Below are 22,322 nucleotides of genomic sequence, written 5' to 3' on the forward strand. Positions count from 1 at the left end.
GAGAGATAAAGATCTATAAGGGTCCATTTGGTTACCCGGGGACCACCTGGAACCCTCTCAAGGACCACCCACCGGTGGTCGAAAGGGCCTTTCTGTGTGGAGCTTGCATGTCCTCCCCGTGTCCCCTAGGGTAGGTACCCTGAAAAAACATGCAGTAATCCTGGTCACTAAACTGCCTCCCCCTGGCCAGCCGGGGCGCCTGATGGAGGGGAAAGGAACTGGTTAGAATAACGTGTTCCTTCCACGCGCTACGTCCAACCAGGGAAACTCCCCCCTGTCAGGGGGGGTAAAAAAAGGACCACCGGTGGTCCCCGGACCACTGGTTGAGAACTAGCCTATACTGCAATAGGGCATCGATAAAGAATAACATTATAAAAATACAGTGACGATATGTATGTTTGTATAACATAATATAACATCTGCAGCAGAGTCGTATAGATGAGAGAGTTACGACAACTCACTTCATGGGGCCACCAGTCAATGCCTGTTCTTCTACATAGACTTCTATTGCCGAAGAGTGACAAAGGCCTGTACCGGAAGTTTACGGAATTCCGGAGGTGGCCACCCTACTCTTGTTTGAGATGGGAAATGTAGTCAGCCTGAGCAGCAGTGGCTCAGGAGGTATGATGGGAAATATAGTCCCCGGGGCAGCAGTGGCTCAGGAGTTATGATGGGGAATGTAGTCCCCGGGGCACAGTGGCTCAGGAGTTATGATGGGGAATGTAGTCGGCTCAGGAGGTACAGTATGGAACCAGAAAGTGTACCAAATGGAACCATTTGCTTCCATTTGCACACTCAGAGTTATGGAAGTCCTTGAAATTAAAAAGGATTGAGAACCACTGCGGACACTCAGTTAAAATAGGGCAAGACGAGCACCTCCCCTGCGGTCGTCTCCTGCAAAAAATAATGTGTTTCGCTTCCAATGCCTGATGGAACAATATGCTCCAAGGTCAAGCAGGGATGCATGGACTGCAGAGACCTGGGATGCATCATGGGAGCAGAAAGGGAGACGGCAGTGAGGACGAGAGGTATAGGAAAGGAGCGAAGGGGAAGAGGAGAAAACAAGAGGAGATGAGGTTGGCGTGGGAGAATGAAGACTGAGTGATAAACGGTGACTCTGGGAGGCAGTGCATCTCCTGTGGGTTGCGCAGCCGGGCTGCGGAGCCAGCAGGGGAACCAGGGTCATTTACCACTGCCTCCCAGTAACGGGGACACCGCTAAAGAGCTGAAACACCTGGGAACAGCCTTTACACACACACACACAAATGTTCAGCCCACGACACTAGCACACAGAATAAACTATAACTATAATCTAACCTCTGCGTGTCAAACCGTAACACCAAACTGAATGTTTGTTTAAGCGTAACCCTATCAATTTGAACCATAAAACAACCAATTATCTTTTGAAAACGGCCCCGTCACGTGGTGAAAATCTCTTATTTCACATTTTTAACTATACTTGTGGGAATATTTGGCCCCCACAAGTATAGTAATACAAGCAAGCGCGCACACACACACACACACAAGCACAGTTTGTCCATCAAGGGGAACAGTTGTCCCTTAGGTGTCTGTGAGAACAGATTGGATCTTGAGGGAGGAGGGCTGTGAGGCCAGGGCTCTGTGTGGCTGTCGTTTATCATCACTCAGGGTGTGTGGAGGGTGCTTAGAGGAGATAGACACCCAACCAGCACCCACCATGAGGGGGAGAGAGAGAGAGGTGGAGGGTGCTTAGAGGAGATAGACACCCAACCAGCACCCACCATGGTGGAGAGAGAGAGAGGGGGAGAGAGGTGGAGAGTGCTTAGAGTCCAGACACCCAACCTGCACCTATCATGGTGTGTAGAGAGAGAGGGGCGTGGATGGTGCTCAGAGGAGATATACACCCAACCTGAACCCATCACGGTGGAAAAGAGGCCACATACACTGCATCAACGTCCCCCCCCCGTCCCCCCACCCGATTGCAATTATCCCAGGCCGTTTCAGATGGGGAGCATGTGACGTGGGCATTCTCGCTTGGATCAGAACGTCTGCACATGAAAAAATCATTTTGAATTATTTCAAATGTTTTGACAATTTCGGAAGATTACAGTATATGACATTTTATAAATAATTTGCTAAATTAGTCCCCATCCAGGGCTTAGACAGACTGATGTTACCTTACTTTACCCCCGCGCCGACGGCATGTCGTTGCTGTCGCACTGAAACCTCATCATGTCCAAAACATTTCAGGAGACAGAGTACAGCATTCATTCATTTTACGGATATGGAGATAAGAGGTTTCTGCCCACGACGGCGAAGGATTTTCAAAGCGTTTCAGAAAAAGTCCCGTGGTGACCGTCACCGGTGACACGCGACACGACGGTGCCGTGTTTTCTGAAGGTGGAGCGAAGGCAGTGACAGCCACCGAGACCAAGCCGCGCTCCGCCGCTCGTTTAGATGCCTCGACGGGTGTGCCAGTACGTGTGAAGGTTAAAGTGTGAACCCTAGTGAGACGCACGGCTCTGTAGCTGCAAGGAGGAGGTTGCAGATTGATGTGTCCCTCAAGCAGCTCCTATGATACTCACCAAAGTGTGCCACATGCAGACAAATGTCACACACACACACACACACACACACACACACACACACACACAGGGGGGGGGCAAAAGTTACCTCTTAAGCCCCACTTCTACAATAGCGAAAATAGTGGATCTACAAGCTCTCAACTCGTTGCCAAGCGACGCGTTGATAGCTTGTAGATCCACTATTTTTGGTGACAGTATTAACATGTTAATGTGGGGTGGGGGTCATATATTTTGACAGCAGAAACTGCCTGTCATAATTTCACCCCCCTACCTAGCTAAGTATTGAACAGTATTAATCACACCTTAGAAAGTATGAGTGTCTATTTCAAACACTTGACTGGGGGGGGGGGGTGGATGAGGCTTGCTGTCGGTATCAGCCGAGATGCGCTCCCCTCTGCAACCTTTATTCATATTCTGTCTGCTCTTGGACACAGAGAGCACCTCACTGTCTGAAGATTTGCAAGTATTCTGGTCGTGGAATCTGTAATCTCTTTTCTTCCCATTTCTTTGGAGGTTGCAATACAACACACATGCTTACTGACACATACATGCTGATGGTAGGTGTTGTTCTAAGTACTGATAGCTTATAGGGGTTGTTGTAAGCCTGGGAGCTGATGGTAGGTATTGTTCAAAGTACTGATAGCTGACGCGTCCTTCGAAACTGTCACACTTGTGCAAGGACGCGCTGTGATTGGCCAGTAACCTCTTTGAGTGGCAGTCGGGGAAAACGCTCTCACCAGAACGACTTATTTACTATTCTCTGCTTATCGGGTCGCAACTCGAACGGCCCTGAGTCGGCTAAGTGAACTTATTTTTGTCTTTCGCCTTTTATATTGTATAGAGGGATAGACTGCTGGAGATGGGGGGGTCTAGTCCGCAGTTGTTGTAGGCGAGAGGCACTTCCGCTTTGGCCACAGAAAAAACTTCTGCAGCGTTTGAGGTATTTGCATTATGTTTATCTGTGGGGTAAAAGTAGAAAAAACACCCGGTTATCTTGTTCACATGTTTCATGATCTTCACCGTGCACGTTGTTCCACATTTTGCCTTTACCTGGGTGCACTAAGCAAGATAATCTCAGCCCTTGAACCTTATCTCCAAATGCTTGTTGGTGTCTGGGAGAGAAGAAAGATGTTGTGATTTATGGACTCTGCAGTTAGGCGAGGCTGCCACACTCATGAATCCTAATTTAGAGTGGAGCCGGGGATTTCCTGGGGTGCTGGTGCAACGCCGCCTAACACACTGAAGTTCACATTCACCCACACTAACCTTCACATTCCCCAGGGGCATAAATTGTGTTTATGCACAACCGTATTGAATGTCACTGAGCTGATGGTGATGTCATCGTCATCATCATCAAATCGTATCTAACCGCGGCTACATCATGGAAGCTCTCATCATCACCAAAGCTTTGCGTTTTCTTTGACACATTTAACATTAGTCATATCCTAGATGAGAACAAGAGGGAGGAGAACATGTCCAAAACACAACAAGCAACAGCAGAAAGCTAAAATATAATAAACAAAGAAATAAACAAAAAACGATACAAGAATGAATAAATCAAATCTACAAAACATTGCTCAAAGTAAAGGTGCCTGTTGTGTTCCACTAAGTGACTATGAGGAGCCACAGTACAGTAGCTTCAACTCATTATTCTTATATGATAATATCCGAACACCGGTTTCCCCCCATTTTATAAGTTGTACTGCATCTGATATATTTGTTGAACCGTGTCTCTCCATTTGTCCGTCTGAGGACATCAGTCAGTGTTTTGTCATTGGTTTCTGTGCTGTTACACGCAGTATCCCAACAGGTACTTGTTTCTTATTTTAGCATATGTTTTCCCTAACAGCGTGAGTTGTAAAATTCAAATTATATTTGGCTCCTTGCGGTGGTGTTTATAAAGTAGTGTGATTATTTTCTCCATGTGTACTCTCTGTCCAACAGGGAGATGCTGTAGTTGTTTGTTTAATCTGATTCATTTTAGATATTAGCGTTGGCTTTTCAAAAATAGCTCACAGCGTGGCACTTCGTGCTGTGCTGCGAGCTTGTACGTACATCTCCTATTTTGGAACTACTGGTTTACAAGACGGTTGTAGAAGTGGCCTCAGGTCTTAGTGGGTTCATGAATGAACCGATAGCATCCCTATTCTGACAGTGCCAAAATAAGGGTCTGTGAAAATAGGAGATCGAGAGCTTGTACATCAAGATTCAAGACCTTTATTGTCACATCCTTAAGGATGTATAACTTAGGTCGGGGGTGCTCCACAATACACAGAAAAATAAATACTGTACATAAATAGCAATACTCAAGTCATCTAAAAGGTTCCTTTACCTTCGATTTCTTGGCAAAGAAAGAGGGAATACAAATATATATTTTTCCTCTCTCTTTGCAAAATAAATTGAGATATATATATATATATATATATAAAAATGTTTAGAAATAGAGGAATGGAAGCACTGCAGGGATCTGTTAGTGGCTCTTAGATGGGTGCTCTTTGGTGATACAGGTAAAACCATATAGACAATGGTTGTACTGCTTGTCAAAGTGTAAATTGCAGACTTGAAAAGAAAATAATCCAAGGCACTCCGTCTTTGGTGAAAGGCAAAAAGCAAGGCAAATAAATAACAGGACCTATGCGTTTTTCTTTTTTTAAACATCTGTTTATTATGATTTTTGGCATAGAAGCATTTCAGTAATGATTAACCATAAAATTACAGATCGGACAAAAAATAGCAAAAAACATACAAACAAGAGACTTACAATAAAAGGAGACAAAACATAACTCAAAGAAAAAGACAAAAACAATAAAATTATAACTGACAAGGCTGATGACTACACGGCACTCCGAGGACAGAAACAACATCACTATCAATTCTAAAAAAACATTTCTGATGTGAAAAAGAAGACATATGCATACATGTGTACCCTCATAGAAAATACAAACATACATACAGTATACACATATCAAACATTAATTAGATGACATTACGGGGCAGAACAACATTGAATTACACCACTTCAGTCCAATGTAACAAGCATCTCAATAATGGGCGACCAGGTTTTTAGATAAAGGTGTTCTTTTTTCGACAAGGTGAATCTAATTTTCTCCATATGCAGCACTCCTCCCAGCTCCCTTAGCCACATGTCGACTGTCGGAGGTTTATCCGATTTCCAGGCTTGTAGTATTAATTTCCTAGCTAACAGTGTTGCGAGCGAGATGGCCTGTGCCTCGTATTTGTTTTGTACTTGATCTGGTTCCACCACACCGAAGAGTGCAAATAGAGGTGCCGGGGGGAAGTCTCTTTTATAAGCTTTAGCCAAGAAATCAAAGATTTCATTCCAGAAACGTTGCAATTTATGACATTGAAGGAACTGATGAGACAAAGTCCCTTGTTCCGTTAAACACTTTCCACACATGGGAGAAGAATCTTTAAAGATTTTGTTTAATTTAGTTAATAGTGCAGCCTATGAACAATCTTAAATTGAATCAGAGGGTGCCTAACATTGATAGAGCTATGGTGAATGTTGGTGATACAATCCTCCCATACTCCATCTGAAATCTCTATGCCCAATTCTCTTTGCCAATTGTCCTTAAACAAGCTTGAGGATGGGTTAACCACGGTCAGTAAGGTGTCATAGAATTGAGAGACTGCACCTTTTTCAAAGGGCTCAGTGTTGAAGAAACTATCCAAGACTGGATGACTGGGTTGTTGTTCATATTGTGGGACATGCGTTCTAAGAAAATGTCTCAATTGCAAGTAACGGAAGAAATGTGATGATGGGAGCCGGAAGGATTCTCGTATTTGTTGAAAAGAGGCAAGATAACCTTTACCACGACCTTGATTAAAGTATACATTTCGAAGGTTCACAATACCTTTCCCCTTCCATGACATAAAAACCGGGTCTGCCAGTCCCGGCTGAAAAGCCGGACCTACGCGTTTTGACCAAAAGGTCTTCGTCAGGGTCTATCTGATAATAATAAGTCTAAATAGGTGAGGCTGTATCAGCCAGGATGTGCTTCCCTCTGCAACCTTTATTCATATTCTGTCTGCTCTTGGACACAGAGAGCATCTCGCCATCTGAAGGTTATCTCCAAAGTTGCACGTATTCTGATCGTGGAATCTGTTAAGTGCTCTTGTCTTTTTTCTTTCTTTCTTCCATTTCTTTGGTGGTAGAATCGGATTAATTTTAAAGTGTCCTCACGTGTGTGTGCGTGAAGTTCTTCTTCCCATTTTAGTTTTGACCGTGTGTCTTGTTGCCTGAGGCTACATTCCGAAATTGCATGAACTGCTGAGATTTGATGTGACACTCTGACATTGATGTTTACCAAGAATTGTACAAGTGGGTCACTGCTGGCCTTTTCTTCCTATTTTACTGTTCTGGATGTACAATAACTTCTCATTTGTACAACCAATAACAAAGCTGAAGACCTGGGGGGAGATTGGTTTATGTTGTAGCGCCCACACACTGTGGAACAATGTTCCATCTCATGTTAGAACTTCCCAAACCTTGCCCTTGAAAACTCACTTGCACACCTTGACCTTTGAAAATTCGGACAAAGAGTTGCTGTTTCCACTACTAGGCAATATGACTGCCTATATGTTGTCCTGTTTATTGTGCATTGTTTTTTTGCTCTTGGTATTTTTGTTTTTGAGTGGTGCAACTACTCCTACAACCAGCAATGTCCGCTTACCTGTGTAAATGAGCACGAGTATGTGACTTATTAATACCAGTAGGGGGTGCCAGAAACAGAGAGAGGGGTAGTGCTGTGTCTCTAATGAGAGAGAGAGAGAGAGAGGGGGGGGGAATTGCACCACTCAGTTCAATTGTGTGATTTTTTTTACCGAGTGTACGTTGGTTCAACAGTGTTTTAAAATGTTATATTTTTTTATTATTATATATTTTTCGAACATTATCGAAAGAAGTGGCAAAAGATGTTGCCTTGTAAAGATTATAGATAAAGACTCATGCACACCTCAAATAGTTGGTGACAGGTGCGTAGGATACAAGTTCAGTTTAGGGTGTCTTTGAAATATGAAGAAAAGGAACTGCACAATGTCAAAAACTTACCAAAGTTTTTATTAAATTGACATTTCGGTCGTTAGACCTTCATCAGGACAGACAATATAGGCCTTTAATTTAATTTAGACATTGTCCAAATATGCTTTTGTGCCCTTATTAAAGGCTGTGTCATGTTGTGAATTCAGGGTCTTCCTTTATCTCTCTTGGTATAATTTGTTCATCCCAGTGTTTAGTGTACTGTCAGTTTCTTGTGGCCTTCATTGATTCTCCGTACAGAAAGGTACTGCTTTTTTTAGTTAGGTCGAGTCACTGTTTTCAGCTAAAGATTTAACTCACCCTCTTTTTTCTGCTTACCTTTTAAATAGTCACAGAATATTCATCTCCACTGCGGTCCATCCCCGACCGTTGATAATCAGAGAGACGTTCACTGCTCACAAACCATGTGTGAAAACGCCTTTCTGTTCAATAGTTGAATGAAAATGGAATGGTCGTTGTGGAACGATACAGGAAGAGGGATATGAGCATTTTAAAACAGTTCTCTATCATGGAAGTGGACGGGAGGCCATTTTTAGCGACCAGGGAATTTCCTCGTTTCTGGTCTCACTGGGACTCGAGCGGTGAATAATAGGTTAGTCAATATCTATAGTGTAAAAATTAAAACACGACAACAGGTAGATCTAGCCATGTCTAAATGACAAAGCATACAGGTACAGTAACATCCAGGTGGACATAGTATATTATCGTCGCTGTCAGGCAGAAACCTCTTAACTCCATTAGTGGTTTTGACCTTTACAAGTAGCAGATATGCAAGCTTTTTTCTTTATCCTGGAAAGTAACAGGTTAGTTTAGGACATAATGAGGTTTCCACCCAAAATGATATACTCGAGTGAATAGTCCAGTATTCAATAGTAGAATTACAGAAGTACATTTTCTTTTTAATATCAAAAGGATGCTGTATTAAAATGTAGAAGTGGTTAATTCATAATATATATAGCCTATATATTTTGTAAATGTTGGTCCCAAATCCGAGGATTTTCTTTCTTAATTTTTTGCTTTTTATAGAAAATGCTACGAGTGTATAATTCAATCCGTAACGCAGTTCATGTAGAAGCACAGCACTGGCATAAGATGTCCATTATTACCCAAACCCATCTACTGGCCTTTAGAGTCGTAGATACCATAATGTGTTAAAGTGACATATACTGTACATGTATGCTAAAGGCCACATTGACGAACACACCAGGCGTGTTTTTTAAGAAAATGCCAAAATGCCCGTCCCTACCAATCTGCCCCATGGTGCTATCTGTAAGATGCATGCACGTTGGCCTTTAGGTAATGAACACTGCAGTGGCTGCATGGGCAGTACTACTACAGGAAATCTATGGAAAAGACAGGGTCAACCTCAATCTAATTGCAAAAAAACCAAACTCAGCTGATTTTGCATCTTCAATATATCCTGAATAACAGAAAAGAAGTTGCCTGGAATTGTCTGAGGGGAAAGTGTTGAAAATGGCCTGTATAGTATGGCCACCATTGACATCCTATTATAAGGCAATATTTTCTAAATTTCCTTATGCTTTAAGTAGCATGTGACATATCAAACTAGGGGGTTTTCATGATGCTAAAGTCATTCCAAGCATTAGTTTTGCACAAAACACTCATTGGGCTAGATTTTGCCATAGCAACTTGCTCAAATGTGATGATGTCAGCCATTTTTGCAATTAGATTGAGGTCAAATTACATTATTACTGGACTATACGATCTTCTTATTAGCGTGCCTGTGCGTTTCACCCACCATACAGTGGCTCTCCAATCTAGCTTACAAGAGCATTGTAAAATATATTTTATTTGCTGTTGCTACCCTTTAAATGGTCATGGCCATTGACAAATTGCATTGGGCGCTTCAAGTTTATATATTTTAGTAATAAAGTAATATTCTCAAGCGTGCATGTCCACAGTAAAGTGGATTTTTTATATTGTGAATTGAGTTTCTCTGTGAAAGTAAGGTCCAAAGTTTTATCACTTGAGTTTTAAAAGTTAAATATAAAAAAAAATGACACACCATTTCATGTACACTCGCACAATTCCACAGTAAGCTGTCCATGGCAAAGTTTGAATGGAGTTTCTAAGTGAAAGTGTGTAGGAGTAGTAAACTTTTGGTCTCTCGATATTACAGTGGGGTCGCTACAAGCGGCACCACTGTAATATAGAGAGACCAAAAGTTAATAAAGTGCAGTATTACTTTCAAGTAGTACAGCATACATTTTCAAATGAAGTGCAGGTTTGATTATGAATGGTCGCAAGTTCAGTTATGAAGTAGCAATTATTTTAGATTGTGCTTGGAAGGAAGGAAAAGTACAAGAATATCTTATGGCCAATGGCAGGCTATTGCATGTCGAACAATCCTGTACTGTTAGGGTATTTTTGTCCGAATGTGGTTTGCCTGCGCTGCTCTTCTCAATTAGCCTTGCTTGCTGCATTTATTTTCTTCTTTTTTTCTTTTTTCTCTGATCATTTCTCTTTGGAGAGGATTAACCACTTCAACCCACAAACAGTGACAGTGGTCGGCAATTAAGTTTGGCCTCGGGCCAATGTCACTTTTCTTTTTTCTTTTTTTTAAAGTGACACTCTAATTACTTAGATTTTCCTTTGATTACATTATAATCATATTATAATCAAAGGCTAATCTAAGAAATTGATATTCATACAGTATATGTTTTTTTAAATACTAACTGCCACAGGCCGCCTTATAAAACTGTTGTTGGAGTCAGAGCATGTGAGTGGGGGGGAGTCTCCTCGCTCCAGAGGGCTGTTGTGACGCTTGCTCATTCACTCACGTTGATTCCCCCCCGCTCCGTCTCTCAGGTTTTCCTCGTGACGTGCTACATTTTAAGGGGAAATATTTGCATACATACCGAAATGTGACATGAATCTAAGGTGCTTTAAAGTAACAGTCCAATTGCAGGGGTGCTGAGCCAAGAATGTTTGTTTTTTTGGTTAGAAAATGGGTTAGCCATAGTCACATGATTGACAACAACGTCATCTGCTTTCCTACTATTCTGATTGGTTGGTATGAACCAATGGCCAAAAACTGCCGCTATGACAACGCCCATCCCAGAAACCTCTTCCGTGGGGAGTATTCAGTCTGAATAATGAAGTGAAATTAAATGAAAATTTAGACTGAGTGTCAGGCTAAGCCTATGTGGCACTGTCGGTCCAATATTGAAAAATTTACAACATGTACGAATAGTACAAATAAATATATGTAGTTTTGAAATAATCTGCCGGGCCACTGGGGCCAGATATTATTTCTGCGGGTCAATTCTGGTGCACGGTTCGCCTCTTCTTGAGTCTGCCGACTCTGCCAGTGGCGAAAATCGGGCTCTTATTATATATAATATAACTGTGAGGAATGTGCTGTTGAGAAATACACTGAACTCAGGCCTATAGCCTGATGGGATTTTTATTGCAACCACAATCAATTGGAGGGCTTGGGTTCCTGTATCGCGTACAGATTACCGTATGCGGAAACCGCAGACTGAGGGGAGTTACGTTCACGCAATCAGCTAAAGTGAGCGAAGAGATCCAGAAAGAGACTAAATTAAATTCAGATAGACTCCATCGCCGGCAAATCAACCACGGTTTATTTGTCCTTGTTCCTGCCATTGATCCAGTTAAAAGTGGCACTATGAATCCTTTTTAATTAATACATTGTAATATAGTCCAATCTGTATGGTAAAGTATGTTAATGCAATATAGCTACAATTGGGGTGTTTATATGTGTAACTTATATGCTCTTCTATTGAGAGAGTTTTGACCTGAAGGTCTGATTCACTTATATCCCCTGAAGTAAGCAGGTCAATGGTGAAACATGTCGGCACTTCCGCAGGAAATCGCGTTCAAATCCGGGGTAGAAGAGGAAAGTTGCATGCAGTGCAGCTTTAACCAACACCGGTCGCCCATATTGGGGGCGAGGAAAAATAACCAGAACTCCCTGATTACCATGTATCCCTCACGGGTGATGACATCAGTGTTGAGTGCCTTGCCGATTACTGCAGACCTAATCCTAAGTGGACCGCTGATTAAATTTAGTAAATGCAAGCGTTGTCTTTTTCCTGTAATTGAAATGACACATTGAGAGATGACGCCTTGGTGTATCTGTGTCTGTGCCTCCAAAGGAACGGCACTATTATTCTTTGCGACTTTAATCAATTTTAGACATGAGGCTAACCCCCAATACATACCCGCTATGAGCTTGTACATCTGGTCTTTTTGAAATGCCAAAGAATTAAATTGTGTTTAATGTGGTTCAAATTAATCGGATGCTTTCCCGGTTTTAATGTGTTAATGGTTTTAAGCGTGACACTTACTTACATGACAGCCTACATACGGACCCGACGTGCACGCTTTGTCCTTTTTCTGCTCAAAATTAGACAAACTATTTTGACGTCAGGTCTAAATGGGTTAACCAGCGAAAAAAGAGGAAAACAAACACACGCATGAAAACGGATTGTTGTGGTTGAGATCTGAACCACATTCCTAGGTGGTTTGAAAAGTTATTCAAATCAGATTTCTCTGACACTGAAGCCTGATTTATACTGTGTACAGCTTGTCATCTACAGGCTTCGATATAATATGTGACACATTGTGAGATTGTAGAACTGCTATGTTTACTGAGCGACGGAGTATAAATTGAGCATTGCACAAGCCTATGTTGTTACGTCATTACGGCCACAGGCTGCAACCAAATCGTGTTGCCCTGAATTAATTCCCTGTGATTGATTGTTTTAATGAACTAACGTAATGGATAAATGAGTGCTTAAAATCCCTCCCTCCCTCCCTCCCACTCCAGGCTGAACAGGACAATGGTCATCCTCTGCCGGCCTTTTCGGACCTGATCATCGAGATCCTAGATGAGAACAACAACGCTCCGTACTTCGATCTGGAGGAGTACCAGGGCTACATCAGCGAGGCGTCCCCGGTGGGAACCACCATCTCGGCCAGCAGGAACCTCACCGTGCCCCTGATCATCATCGCCCTGGACAATGATGCTGAGGAGGTACTGTACCTTATGGAGCGCCTGGCTGCTCCACATTGTCAATATCACACACACACACACACACACACACACACACACACACATATACATACACATGCACGCGCAGACGCGCAGACAACTCGGTGTAAAAAAGTACCCTTTTTTGTTAAGCGTCAATACTGCAATATAGAAATACAAATTATGCAGAATGCCCCTTTTTAAAGTTTTCAAATGTATACAGATCTTTAAAAAATAGCAGATCTGCAAGTGAATGCAAATTCACGCTAATGGCAGGCTCCAAGTTAAGTAAATGTACTTAGACGCATACTAGAGCCATTACTTTATGATTATACTGTAGACTGTTTTTGTTCCGTAGGTCTGCTATTTCTGAAATGTTTTGAATGGTTCATAATTGATAATTAATTGAATAAATCAATTCTAATTTGTGTGCATCTTACTTACTGTTACTTGTATTTAATTAGACTTAAATCTTATTTTCATATTATATACCATATATACGTCCATCTAAAATAGAAAATGTAATGAACAGTCAAGTTTTTAAATTGGATTGATTCAGCCTATTTTGGACAAATCTGTGTTCTTGGACATAAATCTGGCGCCTAATGCGTAACAGAAGGCATACTTTGCAGATGGGCACGAATACACACACAAGGCACGCACGCACGCAAACACACAAACAAGGCACACACGCACGCAAACACACACACTGCCTGTGAGTCATACAGTATTAACCCCGTTTTGTTCCCCTGTTCTAGCTGGCTCCCGGTGATATTCCTGTAGGTATAAAAGGGTTGCATTGTGTGTTTGTTTGTTTAACGGACAGCTCATGCACTTTCGTAATATGAAAGTGAACGTGCACTATATGAAAGTGCACTTTCAGAATATGAAAGTGCATGACTGAAACCTTTTTTTTGCCGGAGACGTCCTCGAAATTTGTAAATGGCATTGTGTGCAGGTTGCCCTGCCCTCATATTACCCCCCTAGCGTAATGGATAAGAAGAAAACATGCCGGTCTCCGGCAATGATGACTGTGTTTGGAGTGTATCTGAGTGCACTGCTGTGATGAGTTTCTTTCTTTTCTTGTTTGGTTCAATTAGTCTGCTGCAATGATCTTTGAATTTACTCAGCATTGTGTACCTCCTGTTCAAAAGGAACCTGTTCCAATGAATATGATGTTATGATCAATATTTGTATAAGTTTCCCCCACAGACACACTTTGATTGATTGATTGAAACAGTTTGCAGAATTACAGTACATTTCAAGCACAAACTCAAACTGTGTGTGTGCGTGTGCGTGTGCGAGTGCGAGCGAGCGCGCGCACACGCTACCCCTCCACATAGAGTAAGTGGTGACCAGTCAAATCCAAATCGTTTTTTAACCTGCGCTGCTGACGGTGTTGGGTTAGCCCGCCTGAAATTTTGCACTTTAATATTGCGTTTAAACGGGTGAAACATTCATCACAGTCGACAACACCACAACATTTACTAGCACATTAGTCCTGTTTGTGATGTTTTAAAAGGCTCTCATTCCCCAAATAAGACACAACAACCAAAGCACATCATTTGTCTTTGGAGAGGATGAACAAATCAGAGTGAAGATTGAGCACAGATAACATAATCAATAAGACAAATCAAAGCCAGTGTTTTTAACTAAATAGCTTAAAGGCAGCGGTTCACAACCTTTTTTCTGGATCAGGGCCTGGCCAATGTCGAAAGTGTTCACTATTATCAATCAATCGTTTTTTTACGTTTTAAACTTTAAGTTCCTATTCGTCGACATCACAATGATAACACATTTCTTCAAGGTTATTGAAGAAAAGTTAACAAAGGAAATAGACCATGCACCTCCACTCTAGCCCAGCTGCTGGACAAAAGGCAGTACAAGAGGAAAAAATAGAGTCCGCAACACTGGTATGAAGAAGATCCTAAGGGATCGAAACGTTGCGTCAGATAAACCAGTGGAGCTGAGTTTTTCATACCAGTGTTGCGGACTCTATTTTTTCCTATTGAAGAAAAGTTACCATGACATTCGTGTTCCTTTTCAAATGCCTTTCAAGTGGGCCTTGATCCAGAAATGGATGGGAACTGCTCATATCGGGGGGGGGGAAGTCACTGGCTCAATTCTCAGTTCCCTTTCTGCTGCATTCTCTTTAAGTGCCGACATCTTTCCCCCCTCTCTCTGCCGCATCAGATGTGCTATTTCATCGTTTTCGTTTTTCTCAGGATAATGACCAATGTCTCCATGCTAACACGCTCTTTTTATCCCCCCCCCCACCCCCCCCTGAAGACGAAGGACCCCTTGTTAACCATTACTCTGGCCGACTTCAACACCATCTTTGAAATAACCCCGATCGGGATCACCCGCCACCTGACGCTCAAGAAACCGGTGGACCGGGAGCTGAAGATGACCTACACCTTCACGGTACGTTTATATACCCTAAAACCCCAACGCCCTGACTATACTTTTACTTCTACTCCACTACATCTCAGAGGTAAATATTGTACTTCTACTCCACTACAATTATTTGAAAACTTTAGTTACTTTGTGGATTTTGATTTAGTATTACAAAACCGACACAATATTTTGACAGACCTTGATGGCGTAATGCCTGATGTTAAATAAAACAATCTACAAGCTGATCTACAAGTGAAGTGTTATGATCTTGTAGATCTGCTATTTTCACCCGATCGCAAAAAACCCACATAAACTGGATATCGCCCTAACATTTTAGTCTAGTTATTTGTTGGTGGTCACCTTATCACCTAAAACTGAAGTATAAATAACCCCTAATAATCCAGGCCATACAGTATGACGTAATCTTCAAAAGCCATGCACTGGAGGGGCTAGCACCCCTCAACAAGTTACCTACATAATGCTGCTTTAAGTCTACAGGCATGAATTTACTGTATTCAGAACACTCCCACTGTACTACCACTGAGACGTGCAAACTCACTGAACTGCATCAGAGAACGCTGTCTCAACGCGCTCCACTTTCACTCGTTAAGTACCACTGCACAGGACAAGCAGTATAGGGTGTCCATCAACCACTGAACTGTGCATCCGATTTTCTTCCTTTTATAAAGGAATCTTTACATTCCCTGTATTCTGTGTTTTTACCAAGGGGGGTAATTTACTTTCTGCTGTTATGCGTACGGCAAGAAGCCTAGTTTACTGGAGTGAGAAGCTTGTCTCTATGGGCTCTGCTCAAAGGGACGGCTGCATGCGTCTTAAGAAAATAGCTTCTTTCTCCCCAGAGGTATTCTCTCCCTGCGTTTAAAGAGCATCGCCAGGCATCACTTAAGCCTACAATAGCCTGTGTGTGAATGCTTCCCCGGGGGGACAACATACAGACACTGGTGTTCTCTGCAGTCTGCACACAGATCAATTGTTCAGCTAGTTGGATGTCTTCTACTGCGTTGGTTCTTCTCACAGTTTTTCCATGGCAAGTATCCCCAAAGAACCACTACTGTTTGTTCTGGGTTTACTATGCACATGGCCTCCGTTTGTGAATAATACATTTTGGCTGGGTGTGTCCATGATTTGTGTGCAATGTACACACAAGAAGGAGGAGGTCTCTCTCTATCTCTTATGTCCGAGCACCCGTTGAATCGACGGTGATGTGCGTGACACACACAATTTGTACTAAACATACTATTTGTGTGTGCGCGGAGGCATATACACATTATTTGCACAGCTGTGTGTGTGTGTGTGTGTGTGTGTGTGTGTGTGTGTGTGTGTGTGTGTGTGTGTGTGTGTGTGTGTGTGTGTGTGTGTGTGTGTGTGTGTGTGTGTGTGTGTGTGTGTGTGTGTGTGTGTGTGTGTGTGTGTGTGTGTGTGTGTGTGTGTGTGTGTGTGTGTGTGTGTGTGTGTGTGTGTGTGTGTGTGTGTGTGTGTGACTAGCTGTCAGTGAGAATGCATCAAAATGGCACACATCTGTCCAGGACAGACACTTTGGCACACTGCCCTCATCCACACATCGTCTGGCCCATCCCCCTCCAGGCTGAGATGAATTGTCACATTCATGTCAGCTGACGTGTGTGAATGATTACCATGCAGTGTGACTCTCACCTCTGTGGTTGAGACGTGTCTGGAGCGACTGCTATTGGCATACATCAAGGACAGGACAGTGCCCCCCCCCCCCCTTTCCTCTTGACTGACCCGCTATGTTGTGGCCTGTCATAGCGGCCATTTTCTTGGCCTCGTGGGAATGTGCGCGAAAAGACTCATGGCGGTCGGTTTACTGCGTTCATGATTGACAGAGACTACATGGATAATTTGTACCACAGGTTTGGACAAACTCTGCATAGCAGTAATATCAGAAAACGTGTTTAGCAGAAATTGGCCTCATGATGGCGCAATGACAGGTAGGAAAGGTGGGGTTCTTTTGTTGCCTGCCTAGAGTGTGCATGCAGAGTTTCACACCAATCGCGATCAGTCAATCGGCATCTGATGGTTTAGCTGTTTATATGGACGGAAAGATATCCCTTTGGCTGTTCTGGCCTGGTGGAGTGTGATAGACAAGACATCTTGCACTGGACATGTTTGTATAGTTACTGACTGTATGTTTTCTTGCTGCATAGCTGCCTGTAACCATGGCAAATTTACGTGCAGTGGTAGAGTACGTGAAACGTTGTGAAAAGCATGAAATGAACGACTGTTCCACTGAGTCTTGTTTATGCCATCCAATAATTTAATTTACAGCACGTTGATTTATGTGTTGCTTTGCATAAACCTTGTATGTCCAAAACCTTTCAGGAAATGGGGTGGAAAATAATCTGTATTCCTATAGATCCAATGTAGTTATTATTTAGTCACAAGCTAATTTGATTGATTGATTGAATAATTTGTCAGTCAATGTTAACAGCGTGGTAGCCTATAGTCAGACATTAAGTATGGCACAAAAACGTCCTGGAGACTTCTTTCCATTGTGGTCCTATATATTCAATTCGCCAACTTAGCATAGCGATTAACAGAATAATGCATGTCATTAACAAATACAAAACACTATAACACAGTATGTGATGAGGACAAAAGTGGGAAACGGCTGCAGTGAATTGCAGGCGGAATTTACAGGAATTTACATTTACCTCCCCCTTTGGTCTCCTGATGGATGCTTTTTCAGGACAGTTTTGAAGGAAACCAGTGATCCACATCTTTTTAATAGATGGTATCGGGGCATTCCACATGTTGGTAGCAGAGTAGTAGAATGAGAATTTGAACTCTTTGAACTAAGATGTTTAACAGTGCAGACAAGCACTTTAGACTGATATATGCTCTACTCACCATACTCTGTACGCGTCCGTGGAAATGTGACCCATAAGCATAGGTCTAAAAGTTTGTGCTGTGACCTAGACCATTAAAGAAAAATAATCCAGAGTGCATGTCCTGACCCTACCCTCAACTCATTCAACATTCAATGACTTTATGTGTATGGGAGCAGTGAAATGTTGAGTGCGGGAGACTCCACTTGACTGGACTGTGCTACAAGCTTTTAGTTGAGCTTTTAAAATCCTTGTTATTCATGTCCTCACTGTATTGCATTACTGCTATTATTTAATGTTGTTTAATGCCTTTGCTTTTCTTTTTTTTCTCTATTGCTCTGTAAAACACTTTGAGCTGCATGTCATGTCATGAAAGGTGCTATACAAATAAAGTTGAATTATTATTATTATTATTACAAGTAAGTACTTGAGAAATAGTCATGCCTGAAGGTTTTGCACTGAAATGTTGCTAATTAATTGAAACGGTTTCTTTATTGAGCAAGTGTAGATAGTGTGAGTGTTTTTATTATGTTTATTCGGTCCATACGCAAATGTTGAATCCGATTCTCTAAAACAGACGTTGTAATACACTTGCTGTACAGTATATGAGGGACGAGGGCTGGCTGGCTGCGGCAGGTGAGAATTGGGGAACCTGCTGCTGCAGCTGTGCCAGTCTGATGAAAGAGGAGAGACAGTGGGGGTTAGGCACAGCCGTAATCCAACACGCTTTGAATTTTAGGAGAAAGGCAATATGCTCAGCTGGATTCTTGTTTTTCTGTCTTTTCTTTTGTTTGGCTTTTATATCCTTTCTGTTGCTGTACAGTTGTTTGGTGTTTCTAAATTCCTTCTTTCTCTTCCAAAAATCGGTTTCAATTTTAGCTGAATTGGCACGCTGTTCTTGAGACAAAGCACTTTCACTTTGCTCTGTTTAAAAACGATATCGTCTCTGTCGCGAGGTAACAAAACTGTTACTTTCGAGAATTCAAATTCAAAATGAATAAAAGTAGCAGATCTACAAGCTCAAAACATGTCGCTTTGTGCCACGTTTCAAGCTTGTGGATCTGCTACTTGATGCTTTAGTGTGACGCTGTAGTGTGATGAAGTAGGGCATTCATTTACAAAACAAAAACAAAGTTAGAATATGGAGTTAGGAGGTTTCTGTCCAACAGCAACAATATGCAAAATAAATGATTATTGTTAAAGATTGATTTATTTTTGAATTTCTGCTTTATTGATTGTGACGGTATAGATAGAAGAGACAGGAAAGGCCAAGAAACAGAATGTGGATGACCCTTCAAATCAATATTACGATTTTTAAAATGTCTCTATTCCAAATACTGAACAATTATTTTATTTGTTTTTAAATTTAAAAATTTCACCTTGAGTCGCCGTGGGCTATTTTCTCTTTTTCTGTAAGGCACCATTGTATAACCAAGTATGATGGTTAATCAGAGTAATCAATTTAGTTGATTATATATATAAAAATGCTTCTTCAATAGTAAAATATTTTTCATACGTTGATGTTATTATTTTGACAGATCCTACCAGGTCCACTGCATGATATATTTTTTGAGTATCCAGTGTGTCCAGTTTTCCTCAATCGAGTCGTTACCAGAAGGGGAGGCGGGATCAAAATTCAAAACAAATGAACGCTTCTCACTCGTGGCACGCAACATGAGGACGCACAGATGTCGCAATTATTTATTTTGAGAAAATATCGGTGTGGGTTTATCGTATTGCCAGTTATGATCTAATGATATGGTGCCTATTGCTGGTTTACCTGGCAGACTTAACTTATAGTTTCAAATTTAGTTTTGTGTTATTTACACAGCATGATATTTAGACAGATTCTAGTTTCATTGTTTTCCTGGTATCCTAGTTTTCTAGAAGGCACTACATATGCCTTCTTAGCTATGGACAAGAGCGTCTGCTAAGTGCTTATACATTGTAATAATGTGTGTTTTCTGCGCCCCGAAGATGATGGCGTTCGACGGCATGCAGAGGAGCGGCCCCGTGACGGTCAACATCCTGGTGATCGACGCCAACGACAACACGCCCCTTTTCCCCGAGGTGTCCTACACCATCGAGGTGTTCACCGACATGCAGCCTGGAGAGACCGTGCTACAGGTAACCTATCACAGGGCTTCTCACTGTGACACAGGTCCATGGGCGCCACGGAATGCTTTGATGATATTTGAGATTAATCAGTGTCACTTCAATTTAACCACTTAGACCCTATACCTAGTTAAGCGGACCAGAGTGAAACTGTACTTGGTGTGTTCTTTTTCAGCCTACAGTACTCTTCACCAAAATAAATCTTTGCTCAAGGTGTCACGTTGTGATGCGCTGTGAGATCGTCTATTTTTGGTGAATGTTTAATTTAAGTACTGTACTAAAATAAGTAGAATTTGTAGGTACTTATTTCCAATACTTTTACTTCTTCTCCACTACATCTCAGAGGCAAATGTTGTACTTTTACTCCACTACATTTATTTGAAAACCGTAGTTACTTTGATTATTATTACAAAACATACATTAAACACTTCAGCCCTATATGCAATCTGGCCATTTGACAATAGCCGATGTACAAGCTCACAATGTGACGCGGTGTGACGCATTGTGAGCTTGTAGATCGGCTATTTTCAGACATTTGAAAACTTTAAATGAGACATTCTGCATAAAGAGTGCTTTCTACTTGTGGTACTTTTAAGTACATTTTGACACCAATACTTGTACTGGTACTTTTACTTTGAATCAAGTACAGTACATTTTGAATTCTGGACTTTTACTTGTAAGTTGTAACTACCAGTTCTACAGTATATTGCAGTATTGACACTTTTACTCAAGTGGATAATGTGAGTACTATTTCCACCACTGGTCTGCACTAATGCACTGTGTGCTGTTGGGTCAGCAAACAGCAGCGCTGCCTGCTGACCATCAGTCCATGCTCCTGTTGAAACACCTCCTCTACCATACCAGGCCTGAGGCCTACCATTGCGTCTATGCACGGAATGTTTATGTTCACAGGCTTCTGTGTGTGGCCTAGAGGGCATCTGAGCATGTGCGGCACTACAAGTCTTACACTAAATGCGTTCAGGAAACCCAGCCATTGTCTCAGTCGGCTGGAAACCTCACGTTATGTCAGAAACTGTAACGTTTCAGGATTCAAATTAAAAAATAGCTAAAGTAGCTCGATACACGGCCTCAGGTTTAAATGGGGTAATAAGCCCTTGAGGCCTATAAACATCTTAAAAATAGATGATACATTTTCAGCATGCAACCACGTGTAAAATCAGCCATCAAGGCCCACTAAAATACATCTTATTTGACTAAAATAATATGGTATTTAGTCGACTAAAACTAGACCAAAACATTTCAGATTTCAGATAAAACTAAATGCAATTGTATTTAAAAGACTATGACTAAAACTAAATCAAAATTTGCTGCCAAAATCAACACTGCTATTAATGTTGATCTTCGTCATTTGCTCACGCCTGGCATTTGGTAAACAGCATGAACTTATCGAGTTGAGACTGCAGCACACAGCCACTGAAAGGTCAAGTTTAATCTGCCATCAACATTCTGCCATCTTTCTTCCCGACCTGAAATGAGGGCCAGTCGAGGTCATGGAGCGGCCAATACAGTATGTAACCGATTTCTCTAAGCTGTTTATACGAGCCTGGTGGCTCCCCGGGGGAATAACTCACTTGATGCTCCCAACAACAGAGATCCTTGGACTGGACTGCATTAAAGTTCCAACACAGTTTTGGAAAGACTTACTTTTTCCTTTTTTTTAACTTGAAGGGTAAACGGTACATTTAGTGTCTTTATCCAAAGCGCTTTACAAGGTGCATTACGTTCATCTATCCACAGCACACACCTGTGGTCAGTGGTGTAGTGGTGACTGAAACACTTTCACTCCATGATTGCCCTCACTAGACCAATGGTCCGGGGACCACCACAACATTGTGACCTTGTAGATCTGATATTCTTTAACATGCAGCGTTAGTGTATCAAGGCACTGCCAAAATAACCTTTTAAAGACTAAATCAACTGCAAATTTAGTCGACTAAAATCTTATGGTAGGCCTATTAAATTAAACTAGACTAAAACTGCAACTTTTCAGATGAAAAACACTAAATGGAACAATTTAGTCAGTCAAAAGACTGACTAAATTGAAATCAAAATTTGCTGTCAAAACACAACACTGGTGTACAGTACAGTACAGTACTGAAGTAAATGTACTTCATTACTTGCCATCACCGCAGATAAGGAGCTACGGTTATGAGGTCCCGACGTTTTACAAACGGCAGGATGTTGGGAGGTAATTTGCCGGAAGGAAAATCACTGGCAGCCTAATTAATTTGACAAACGCGGCATGACACGGTGTGTGCATTACTATCACAGTTTTCCAG

At 41.8% G+C, this 22,322-nt stretch overlaps 1 protein-coding gene across 1 annotated transcript in view; it reads left to right on the forward strand.

Moving 5' to 3' along the window:
* LOC308328207 (protocadherin-15-like) overlaps window positions 1–22,322 on the forward strand; it is a gene marked incomplete at both ends in the record, with an annotated part of 276,193 nt that overhangs the window by 113,018 nt on the left and 140,853 nt on the right. The window contains 3 exons of the mRNA XM_080781948.1: window positions 12,440–12,646; window positions 14,933–15,067; window positions 19,885–20,034. Coding sequence (XP_080638074.1) covers window positions 12,440–12,646; window positions 14,933–15,067; window positions 19,885–20,034 — 492 coding nt within the window. The remainder of the gene's footprint in view (window positions 1–12,439; window positions 12,647–14,932; window positions 15,068–19,884; window positions 20,035–22,322) is intronic.

Source organism: Protomyctophum bolini, assembly GCF_963924005.1.
Source record: "Protomyctophum bolini genome assembly, chromosome: 14".
NCBI lineage: Eukaryota > Metazoa > Chordata > Actinopteri > Myctophiformes > Myctophidae > Protomyctophum > Protomyctophum bolini.